The sequence below is a fragment of the Alexandromys fortis genome, unplaced genomic scaffold (genome assembly GCF_014885135.2).
Source record: "Alexandromys fortis isolate MF-2015 unplaced genomic scaffold, M_Fortis_MF-2015_v1.1 scaffold_65, whole genome shotgun sequence".
NCBI lineage: Eukaryota > Metazoa > Chordata > Mammalia > Rodentia > Cricetidae > Alexandromys > Alexandromys fortis.
The window spans coordinates 7,497,899-7,510,721 of NW_026067986.1; the positions used below are offsets into that span (position 1 = coordinate 7,497,899).

General features: G+C 40.9%; 1 protein-coding gene across 4 annotated transcripts in view; it reads right to left on the minus strand.

Annotated features, from left to right (window-relative positions):
- Gls (glutaminase) overlaps positions 1 to 12,823 on the minus strand; it is a 68,609-nt gene that overhangs the window by 15,212 nt on the left and 40,574 nt on the right. The window contains exon 15 of one of the 4 annotated variants that reach the window (XM_050159381.1): positions 10,413 to 12,788. The exons of the other annotated variants lie outside the window; for them this stretch is intronic. Coding sequence (XP_050015338.1) covers positions 12,642 to 12,788 — 147 coding nt within the window. The 3' untranslated portion in view covers positions 10,413 to 12,641. Of the gene's footprint in view, positions 1 to 10,412; positions 12,789 to 12,823 lie in introns of those variants that run through there. 4 annotated transcript variants of the gene reach the window in all.

A 12,823-nucleotide genomic window follows, 5' to 3' on the forward strand; every position in this document is an offset into this window, starting at 1 on the left:
TTATTTAGAAAATGCCACAGAGACTTAAGAGCCATGGCTTGAGGTCACACGACACAATCAGTGATCGGGTCCAGAGCAGGCATCTGTGTTCTCAGTTCTAGAGTTGACCAGGACACAGTCCTTGAGATACCTTATACTCTTAGCCAAAGACGAGAAGGAAACTGAACAAGTTAGCTCTAATTCCTAAAGGACCTCCGCTGGGAGAGCTGGGGAAGACTGGGTTCCTGGTTAACTTTTGCCCCAACGGCATTTTCCAGCTAGCCCATCATCACCAGCTGGAAACTGTGGGCCCTTGATTCTTCTTCCTCCGTTTGTCCCCACGTAAGACCCAGTTGTTAGACGGCTCTAATGCAAAGCTGAAGCAGGTGACTACAAGGCTGTCCTGTCTGACCGGCCTGTTCTCCGTTTCTGCTCCCTGCAGTATCTGTTGCATGGAATGGATACTTGGCCTGTTAAATAAACCATCGTGACTCCAGGTCCTATTCTGTTTCCAAAGTCTCACTCAAAAAATTCTCAGTAACGTGTGATCGAGAAGGCTTGCTTTAAAATGACTGCCAGCTAAAACAAATAGACAGAAAGTTGCGATTATGTCATTACAAAAACTAAAAGCACAAACCATCTCCTCTCCTTGGCTGAGTCAAAGGCTCAGAGCAGTAAACGAAAATGCTTTCTTGGGCTTGTCGTCAAAACCTGTCTTCCTTTCAGAGTAAAACAGCCACCTCTTAGAGTGTGGCTAAAGGAACATTTTTAAGTTGCCAATATGCGGAAACATAATTGTTTCCTTGACAACGGAGGTAAAAATAAACCTGTGCGGTGTTTGTGAGCGGACGTGTCTGTCCCTTCTGAGCCACTGGACTATCAGCAGGGACGTGGTGAGAACAGCGTTCCGGGTGCTTGGGCAGTTAGGTGGGCTGAGCGGGAGGCCGTCTGCTCCTCGGCTGTCCAGTGATTGGGGCGGACAGAGCTATTCGTGTGCTATATACCGACAGAGTCAGTGCAGACTGACCTGCTCGGTCAGCTCAGGGGATTACACGCGATCCCTATAGGATGACTGTTGTAGCCAATTTCCCTGCCACAAACACAGGGAGTTCTCCTATGGTAATTTCAATAGAGTAAACAAAGTCAACTTTACTCTGAAAGACAGAGTTCCCGCTCTACAGAAATTTCGCTTCTAAAATGCAAGGTTAAACATGGCCGCTCCAATATTCTACTCTTCGTTTAGCTCAAAAATAAACTGCTAAGCAAACCGTCAGTAATGTGAAATCGAGGTCTTGCTAAAGAGTGACTTCCCATTAAATTAAAAACAAAAAGGGATTAAGATTCTGTTATATAAAAAAAAAAAAGAGCACTTCCTCTCCTTGGCTGAATCAAAAGCTTTAAGTATTGCTACTGGCAGCGAGGCATTTAAGTGACGGGCTGGACTGGTATCAGAGACAAGTGACCCAGGAGTCTGCCTGCCGCCGGGCACCTCAACCAGGCCAAGAGATCTCCAAGCAAACACTGCAATGCCAAGACGCTGTGATAGGAAGTCAGAGATCCCAGTTTTTATTAACGTCAACCAAATTTTTTTTTAATGATGTGAAAACAAGGGAAGAATTCAATTTGATGGCAAGTGCAAAGAAGTTGAAGAGTGTATCTTTGTTCTCTGCATTTAATTCTCTAACAAGTGAAGTCCGAGTTTTGGGTTAATTCGAGTACCAAACACTGGCTTCTTATCTCGGTGGATCAATCCTACGTCTCTGCTAATGCCGGTGACTGGCCTCGGAGATGCAGTGCGCTCAGAAGCATCCTGCTCTTGTCGGGGCTATGGGGACCAGAGAGGACTAAGCTGCTCTGGCGGCAGTTTCATTCACTCTGGGCTTCTCCATACACACAACTGTGAGGCTTCATGGAGACGGGCAATATAGGTGTTATAAAGGACAGGGTACCACACGTGTAGGAAGGAAAGGTGCTACGCCTGCTGTTTGTATTGTAATAAAAAAAAAAAAAAGAGCCCATCAAACCTCTAAAAAGTCAAAAAAAAAAAATCCAAGAGCCAAGTTTAAAAAGAAAAAAAGACATTGGTTACCAAATACAGGTTGCTTCAGTAAAAACACAATCAGGGTCACTGAAACCCAAGGACGGCCACAAAGACCGTCTTGGAAAAACTATAACAATACAGACAAGGTTCTGAAGGGATGGGGCTCTATTTCTTCTGAGAAAGTCACGGCAGTGCTACAGGTAAATTAGGTCTTTCATTCAGGATTGAATGGCCACCCCTTTGAGATGCCCACTGGCAAATGGCCATCCAGAGACATGCTAACTGCCTTGATATTAGGGGGACATCCTAATACTCATGGCTGCACAATGAACCATACCTAACTCTGCTTCACAGTCTGTGAGCGTTCAGTGTGTACTGTATGGGTCCACGCAGAGATGTGACAATGTGTGTTTTGGCGAGGCATCTTCCTGGTCTTCGGATCACCGCTCACGTGACAATGTCAAGGACTTCGAACTTATAGGAAACTCCTGGATAAAGGGATAGTTTTGCTGTCTGATGTGTGTGCATCCCACAGTCTCCAACATCTTTCCTAAGGTGTTATCATCACTTAGCAACGATTCCTATTTAAGCATGTACCATGTTATTCCCTGCCTCAGCCTTCGGAGTGCTGTGATGATGTAACTGCCCACCATGTTCAGCCTAGCACTGGATTCTTCCAAGAATGCTTTCATTCTGAAAGTACAGGGGTCGGACGTGGCACAGGACATACTTTATAGACACAGTCCACTTCTGAGTATGGAATACACCAGCGCCAAGTTCTCTAAGTAGAACCACTCGGGGCAGTGTACAATCTACTAGCGTGTCAAGCATGTCTTCTGTGTGGGAAGAATTTCAAGTAGGTTCCAAAGCCAGCATGCTAAAAACCACTGTAAAACCCTTTCTTTCCCAATCTCTTGCAGCTGCCATCTGCCTAAATCCAAATTCAAGGTACACTCCTAAGACAGTGAACTAGGCAGACAACCACGGCTACCACCCTAGCAGTATCTGAAGGGCACTGCCAAGCCTCCTGCTCTTTCTCCTCCAAATCTGAAACCTTGCAATCTACCTTACCTCTAAGCTCGTGATTTATTTTCAACAGGAAACACCTGTTTCCAGGAAAAAAAGCTAGCACAATTTGTAAACCCAACCAGGTCTACAATCTGCCTCTGCCCGTTTCTTTTTGGTTTTGTTTTCGAGACAGGGTTTCTCTGTGTAGCTTTGGAGCCTGTCCTGGCACTTGCTCTGTAGACCAGACTGGCCTTGAACTCAGAAATCTGCCCGCCTCTGCCTCCCGTGTGCTGGGATTAAAAGTGTGTATCACCACAACCTGGTAGATGCTTTTTCTTTTTTTGTTTTTTTTTGAGACAGGGTTTCTCTATGTAACGGTCCTGGCTGTCCTGGAACTCTTCTGTAGACCAGGCTGGTCTTGAACTCAGAGATCCACTTGCCTCTGCTTCCCAAGGGCTGGGATTAAAAGCATGCAACACCACCGCCCAGCTAAGCCTCTGCCTTTCTTTCCCTACCGTGTTTTACTGGAGATGCTTTCCTACATCACTGTCTCTCTAGGGTCTACTCCAACTTCTAGTTCTTGTCAGGCTAATTTGCATTTCCAAGCCAGTTAAACAATTCTTTGAAAACAGGAGGCGGTGAGAGGTTACCCACCAAGAATATAAAAAAATGTCCATAGCATCTACCTTCATCATTTAAGTGAAATGGCATCTTAATACCATGAGGGGGTAGAAGACACATGAGCACCAAGTCTTCCTCTCAGTTCTCTACCGAGCTCAGCATTCCCAACTGCCCGGAACACTTTTCTGGACTCCTGACAGTCTGTGTGTCCTCCACCAGCTCCTGTCCCCTAGCAAAGGTTCCTTCTGCTCTAGCCTACTCAGAAAGAGGAGTCTCTCATGGCTCCACCTGAGGTCTGCCTTGCCTCTCCTCACTGTCTTCTTAAGCAGTTAACTTCAGAGCTCTCCTACTCCGTCCTAATGTTCTCATGATCACAGCTGCACCTTAAGAGCGAACACCCACAGCTCAAACACTGCTGATCGGCATCCACGCGCACCAGCTGCAGTTAACAGCTCTGGCAGGGGAGCAGCGTGCTCAAATACGTGACTTCTTTAGCTCTAGTCCCACGGGTTTCTGAGAAAGAGGACTGGACTACTTAACTACTCTTGAGCTACACGTTATCTCTTACAGAGGCAACACTGGAAACAGAGCCAGCGAGAGTGGGTTTCTTCTCATAGGGCAGTTCTAGGATATTCCTAACTGCGGTACTGTATCAGAGCCTTCAGGACAGTGCATTCCGGTGTGATTTTGCTCAATCACCCACCCCCACCCTGTACTCTTTCATCATTAAAGTCAAACCAATCAATTATATAAGGACCATAACCGGCTTTGGTGACCAGGGAAATGACATCTTTGCCACTGAATCATCATAGTTTCGATTCGCTGCAGAAGCTAAACTTACTCTTGGAACGACAGCCTATTTGTAATCAAGATCTAGTAGTGGCCGGGCAGTGGTGGCGCACGCCTTTAATCCCAGCACTCGGGAGGCAGAGGCAGGCGGATCTCTGTGAGTTTGAGACCAGCCTGGTCTACAAGAGCTAGCTAGTTCCAGGACAGGTTCCAAAGCCACAGAGAAACCCTGTCTCAAAAAACCAAAAAAAAAAAAAAAAAAAAAAAAAAAAAAAAAGAAAAAAAAAAAAGAACTAGAAGTAAATTCTACTTGGGGTTTTAAGGTATCAGAGGTGGTGAAAATCTTAGATAAATTACATTAGGCTAAGAAGACAGTTCAGAGGCAGATGGATTTTAAAAACTAAAACCATTTGTTTGGAATGGAACAAGTTTTAGTGTTAATGCTCTGCAGGGGATGTAGTGAGCATTGCAGGCAACAGGAAACAAGCTCACCTACAGCCCAAAGGATGCTCTGAGCAGTCGACAGACTTCATCGTTCACTTCGGACAGAAGCTTCCGCTCTGGGACAGACTCCTGACCACTCCAGGTCAGGGCTGATCGTGCCCACAACTTCCCAATGCTTCCTGCCACGCTTAGGTAAAAGGATCTTGGGAGATTTTTTTCAGAGCACTGCTAACATGGCTTGTAAGCATCTCTTCCACGATTAAGTTGTAGCGAAATTAACTTACAGAAAACCATAAATAAGGTTTCTTGAAATTCTTGGTCTGCAAAGGCATTCTGAGTGTCAGCCCTTTAATTTCCACGGGCCATTCTCATTTTAATGGTGATTTATGAACCACACAAGGACAAAACAGGATTGTTGTCGAGAGTGAGCTGCTCTCTATACCCCCAGAGCTGTGTGAACTTAGGGGATTTAAGAGAACCTGTCCAGAACCTAGAGTTGTACCTGTTTCAGGGTCTCCACAAGGGTAAGCATAATTCTTGGAACTATTCACTGGTGGGTAACCTCACAGTAAGCACAGTGTGTGTCAGCTAGTACAGCGATCCTAGAAGCCAAATTATTCAAATGTTAACATTACGCAGCCTCTGCTAGTGTTCCACATGCTTTGATGCTGGAGCTGACTAATTGTTGACATAAAAAACAAAGGAACAATGACAGAAACCCTGATCATTTAAGCTAACAAGGTAGACGCCTGAACAAACCTGGGCCACGTGTGTTCAGGCCCAAACCTCTGGAGGTCTGACCCCAGGAAAATTGGCTCTCAGCTGTACAGCTAAGGCTCATGGGTAAGGCATTTCTCCCGGTTTTAAGCCGTGTCACTTCTAGGGACATGTCATCCTTGCAAACTTGTGATCAGACTACACAGGCTGGAGTGAGCAAAGGTCAAGGGAACAGTGTGCAGCATCCACATCAGAGGGTTCACAACCGCCTGTGGCTGCAGCTCCAGGAAACGGTGGCACCACCAGGCTCCCCCATTCATGAGTATATACGCCCGCCCCCAACATTACAAAAAACTTTAAAAAGGGTACACATGAGAAATGAAAGAAATATGGTATCTCTTCATGAAGTCAGCTTTACTCAGACTGGGGTAAGGAAACTTCAATCACCCAGAACTAGGAAACACTTGGTTCCAAAAATATTAAGATAGTGAAACACTTGGTTCCAAAAATATTAAGATAGTGGTTGTGGAGCAGAACAAAATAAAGGGAGTTTTAGAGGAAACAAGATGCGCCTGTGGCGGACCATCCAAGATAGCCCACGAAAACACTTAGAGAAGACACGATGCGCCTGTGGCGGACCATCCACGATAGCCCACGAAAACACTTAGAGAAGACAAGACGCGCCTGTGGCGGACCATCCACGGCAGCACCCTCCCCACCCCCCGGACAACTACCCAGCACCTGCAAGCACTCTGGAGAAGATCCAAATGTTTAGCCCACGTCTAACAGTGGTGCCTGACAAAACATGGCAAAGCAACTATTACAGAAAAAGGAAACAGCCCTCTCTCTACACAGGGCCCCTAAAGGCACGGTGACAGCAGCCAGCCAACATTTACATCTCGGTTCCAAGGGCCATCTCAAACAATTCATTTTTTATTTAAACTGTAAATTATGGAAGCAGACATGAACCCAAAACGCATATACTGCGTATGTAAAGTGACGAAGACTAAACTACACTCTGCTGAGTAAAAGAAGTTTGGGCTTTTGTAGTTCATGTATGTTCTTAATGAAGAAAGGAATAACAAGCACCAATACGACTGAACTGAAGTGGAAAGAAAACATGATTTCACGATGAAAATTCCTTCAGGGGTAACCAGGATAAAATTCAAGAAATATCTCCTATTCTGCCAGAAGCAAATTATGATATGGAAAGACTAAAAATAAACAGGAACACCTAAAGGTGATACACGTCGGACTCTCCAGTCAGGATTTTAAACTTGAGTGATGAGGAGGAACAGCAGGCTAGACACAGAATTCAATTAATTATGAATGGTTTTACACATTATTAATCCCACTGACGGAAAGTTTAAGACTTAAATTATGTTGTTCCGGAGGGGACACTGCACAGTAATGGTACAGGCACATGCGAAACACGGAAGACTTAGTTGTGAACTACAACTAAAGAGAGATTTAACAAGATTTGAGTTTTTAAATTTCACAATGGAAGAGTCCAATCATGACTATTTACACAAGCACAGTGACGCCAATATTCTAGCTTCTTAATTTGGCAGGTAGGCAAACAGGATTTAGGATACAGCTAGACTCTTAAGAGCCGAGATTAGTGTATCTATACATCTGTAGGGAAGAGGGAACTAGGCGGGTTTCAGCCGAGACGGAGAAACACAACCATCATTTCTCCCCCTTCAAACTTCCTGGAGCTGGGACTGAACCCAGGGTGAGCACACCTGACACTGGGCTATACGTCTACCAGAACAAGACTTCTCGGATCGGAACTAAGTCTCACATTTTACAAGTCAATAAAATCTTAGAAAATGAATGCATTTCAAGTGCCCACTATGTTTAACATTTCTGCTATAAATAAATAAATAAATTTATTTCCCAAGCCATGAAGTGGAGAACTGTTCGTTAGATAATCTGCACTAGAGACAAACAAATCAGGGATTTTGCTGCAGGCATCCACAGACAGCAGCCTCTTATTTTACTTGTTCTGGGGAAAGCCCAAACCCAAAGACAACCAGCTGCTTCTGCCGAAACGACTCTGAATTTCAACTACTTCGTGCATGTTTCAATCTTACTTCTATTTAACTCGAAAGGAACTTATTTTTAAACCAGTGGTGCAGCATTTATTTTTGGAGTCGAACTCCTGCTACGCTGACTTCTTCATAGGTTCCAGGGTAATAATTTTATTTTTAGAACTAGGGTGTAATTATGTAACATTCACTTCTAACCTGACTGGTTTTAATTAGCCGCACTGTTACTTAACAAAGAACACAATTAAGCCGTTTTAATAAATGTTGATGGTACAATCCACCTGCCTTACTTGCAGTCCTATCATTGCTAATCATGCCTCTCCTTAAAAAGGCTGTGCAAACGAGATCGCGCTATCCACCGGACGGCCACCAGGAACCTACAGGTACTCTGAGAGAACATTTAGCAGCTGGGTGGGAGCTTCTACCAGGGAGCCTTCGAGATCACATTTAATATCATTTAGTGATTCTCAGAAAGTCCAGACGGCACACAAGAACAGAGTAAGTCATACGATGTCCAAGACTGACAAAGACTCAACTGATTTTTAACGCAAGAGAACCCTTCAACTGTTTACAGAACACAAATGCAATTATTATGTAACTCAGAGTCTCAAGTATATTGGAGGACAGAGAAGAGTTTAACTATGGAAACAAAAAAAAAAAAAATCACCAGATACGCGATATAAAAGCAAAGATGATTTCAGGTAAAAAGTTTTCCTTTCAAAAGTGAAGTCTTTCTAAATATGTAATTTTAATCGTTTATGGTATTAGAATTGAAAGCATTTCAGCAACGTAAGGTCAATACTTAAAACGCAGCAACACAACCACTTAAAATATTTACGATCAGCCATTTTTGTTTTAAAAGCGTTTTTCCATTAAGAAATGTAAGGAACATCCAATCAATTTTGTAAGCTCTATTTATATTAGATAGTAGGTTTTGAAATTTCTTCAAGTGTGACATTTTACAGTATCCACATTAGCAAACTATTGAATCTAGAGGAAAAAACCTTCTAAATACATTTAAATTTCTTCCATTTCTAGGAAATATAAAATGTTTTTTGAACTTGTACTGCAATTTGAAATGAAGCATGAAGATATTTAAATATATGTCCATACATAGTTGTCCTCATCAGAGAACGGACTGAGTGAAGAACAGTCTGTTCTAAGGCAACCTTAACTAAACTAGACTTCATGGTGCGTGGTAATTAGCTTTTTACACGCCATCTTCAGGTGGCTCTGGCTTCATTACACAATGCATATGCAAGATCTAACAGAAAGTGGCAGAGAACTGAGAGGGGGGAAATCACATGTAAGTAAACTAAATTTAAAATTTAAAATTTCACCCTTCAAGACTCTTAAAAAATAAGTAACGGGCTGGAAAGATGGCTCAGCGGTTAAGAGCACCGACTGCTGCTCCAAGGGACCTGAGTTTAGTTCCCAGCATCCACATGGCAGCTCACAACTGTCTGTAACTGCAGTATATTCAACACCCCCACACAGACATACATGCAGGCAAAATGCCAATGCACACAAAATAAAAACAAAATATTAATAAAGAAAATTCTCATGACTAAATTTGCAGTGAACTGCAAATCAACCTATAAAGTGAAATGATAGTAGCATTAATTATTTTAAGTGAATAATCCTTCTTTATAATAAACGCTGGAAAGTGCGTAAGGTACCACGAACCTACAGGCAGGCATTCAGACATCCCTGCTTCCCCTGCCCTGGACTATTCAGACACTGTTCCTTACTCTCCTGGCAGACAGCACCGGCAGCAAATAGGAACAGCAACAAGAAAAACCACAAGTCTTTAAAGTGAACACGAATAGATCTCGTTAAATTGAGACTGGCAAAAATTTTAGTTCTTTATGGCAAACCCTGGAGTAAGAATACAGTGATCCAACAAATCATCCCAAAGGGCTACACGGGAAGAACGGTTACCATTCTCATAACCTGAGACGCACACGCGTACATGTGCACACTCAATGCCAGCCGTTCTTTCGCAGGAACAGAACATAAACTATTACTGAACACAATGAAAGCTGTTAACTAGAACCAAAAGTTAATTTGAAATATCACATATTAATGCTAATTAATGCAAACAAGAGCACTTTCCTATTCAAAACTTTTAAAATATAGTTAGGGAATCCCTCTAAAACAGAAAAATGCCCCAACAATGAATGCGTGCAGTGTGCGTGCTTTGGATGTTCTCTGGACTGACTGGAGAGGATAAACGAAAGCTCCTGAAGGTAGATGTCTGTATTACAGTCAGCCCACACCACATGAATTCTATTCTGCTGAGAACAAGTTTATCCTAAGCAAAGACTAAAAAACACTTTATTGTTTTGGCAGTGGTTATCCCCTACTATTTGAACAACAAATAAAATTAGTTGCACTCTTCCTCAAAAGCAGAAATAGCCTGAAAATAGAATAAAAGTGTTTCTGGTTTTTACTTTTATGTGATTGTGTGTGGGGGCAGGGGGGAGGGTGTCAGCCAAGTCGTTCTTTAAATAATTCAAGTACAACCAATGGGAAAATCCCTCCCTACTATACATCATTAAAAATAAAATCTCAAATGACTTTCTGGTATTTTTAGTTTCCTTTCTAGGCAATCTTCAGAACAGTCAATATCTTCACAAAAGATAATTTTTTTCTAAATTAAAACCCCAAGTGCTTTTTTTTTTTTGTTGTTATCTTAAACATCACTGGTGTTTTTACAGATACATATATATATATATATATTAAAAAAAAAAACAATAAAATCAGCTTAAAATAAATTTATTGTACAATACAAAAAGTAGGCATACTGGAAAATAAAGGTACATTATTAAATATACAAAGCAAATGAAAAAGCTCAACAACAGAAATGTTTTAATCCAAACACTAAGATAAAATGCACAACATTTATGCTAAAAAGAAAATATTTTAGGAAGTCTGCATTTCAAATGAAATGTTAATGATGGCCAAAACAAAAAAACAAAAAGAAAGATACGCTATCATGTAAATGCTTGAATATCAAGAATCAATAATGGCAGGGAAAATTAAACCCAACAATCCTGGGTACTTCTCCAAGCACTTTATTTGAGAACACTGAAGGGACTGGCAAGGCTTTCCTCTCCTTTGTCGTCGAAGTCTGCAGACACAATACCTTACCCCTCTTACTCTAGTGTCTTCCTACACACTTCTGGACGCTTGTTCCTAACGGTGCTCCTCAAGCACAGCAGCTGACTTGACTCCCCCTCATGGCTGAGTGTGCACCCAACACTACCAGCATTATCTACAGGACGTGCTAGAAATTAACAAGGGGATTCTGAAGTTTACAAATATGCACATGATATGAAAACTTTGTAAAGTAGAGCCAACTTCTGAATGAAACAGCAAATTCTGAGTACAGAGAATGTCCACATGAGGGGCAGTGGCAAGACTTAGGAGGCATCCAGTTAGGAAATGCATCTGAACACTGGAGCAACAGAGAAGTCTTTTCTAAAAGTCACCATGGAATTATTTAAATACAGAACTTAATACTTAAATTAGTCCGAGGATTTTAGGTAGCACTTCTGGGGAGAAATTTCTTCTGTTAACACCACAGCTTCCAATCTCAAAACTGCTCACGAGGACTTTTCTACACCTTCCTATTCAGTACCTATGTCAATCAAGTACTTTTTCCTGCGCAGTCCTACTGCACATGTGCCTAACTCTAAAGAGATGTAAGGCTTTTATTCTCAACCACTTGCCTAAAATTTACAAGTTTAAAAATGAATTTGAAAAAATAAATTTGAAATTGTGAGGAAAAACAAGATACATGGATGAAGGAAGAAATGCAAATAAATACTTTAGAACTTTAGTATTTTTTGGCCAAGTTAAGATTTTAAAAATAATCCATATAATTGTTCTCAATCGGATAAATGGAGCCCATAGTTCTCTTGAAAAGATTTGATTCTCAATATTGCATTTTTAAAACAAACAGAAGCATTCAGATTTAACAAATATTTTAGTTGCATATGTAATACCTTCAGACTAAATTAATTTCATAAGTATGCTAATAAAAGTTCAAAAAGAACAAAATTTATGAGATGTAATAATTTATCACAAAAGAAATATTCATTAGCACTTATGAAACACAATAAAATTACTAAAAGCTAAAAAACCAAAATTTACCATTCATACTTAAATACAACAAAAAATTACATGAATAATATGAAAATACAATCCATTTTGAAGATATTTACTGTCTTTTTCTGAGCAGCTAACCATTATAGCTTTTTAACAACAGCACACACTGTTCTCACACACCGACGATTCTTTGGCTGAACTGTTTCAGTGAGCCGAAACACCCAATACACGGTTCTCACAGAACAAGAGGAGTGGCAAAACAAAACAAACACAAAAAAGCAAAACCAAAACAGGTATTTTAAGATATTTGATAAATTTTAACTGCATTTTAAATATTTAGATCCAATTTATCACTATAACTGACATCTGGGTAAACCAAAGCTAATTTTATAATCTTCTGCTCTTTTAAATAAAATAATTTGGATTACTTTGGCTGTTTAGTTTTGTATTTAGCATGGAAGTACTTCATTACTGTCACTACCAATATCCTATCGGGTATAGCAAAGGATAAATAACTCGAAAAGAAAACAAATCCATCAATACTTTGACATGTAGGTTTTAAAACTCATAACAATGTGGTTATCTGACTATATAGTGAAAATTTTAATGTGATTAAAGAAATTGCATTTTTGTAGTTTTAAAAAATAAAGCAAAATTTGCTTTACTTATATAAATGCTCGTCTAAAAATTAACAAATCTTTTCATTTCTTTATACACAGATTACAAGCAAAAAAAAATTTTTTTTAAAAGTTTTATGGCTCCAGTACCCAAGGCTGATAACAATGAAAAACTCAAATAAATACTTAGTTTGGAGGGGGGAAAAGCCTAAAGTTGTTTCCCAGGTAAGAGCAGCACTCTTGCAGCTAGAGCCCATGTCTTTAGCGTCTCTCCCCCAGACTCTCCATTCTATACACTACAGTTGTAGAGGTGTCCTCACTCGACTCGGGTGACACTTTTTTCCACACTGTGTCTTTTAAAGCAAGTTCTTGCTGGAGACTCTCATAGTCCAATGGTCCAAAGGAATGCTAGTTGTTCAAGCAACATACACAATTTATTAGTG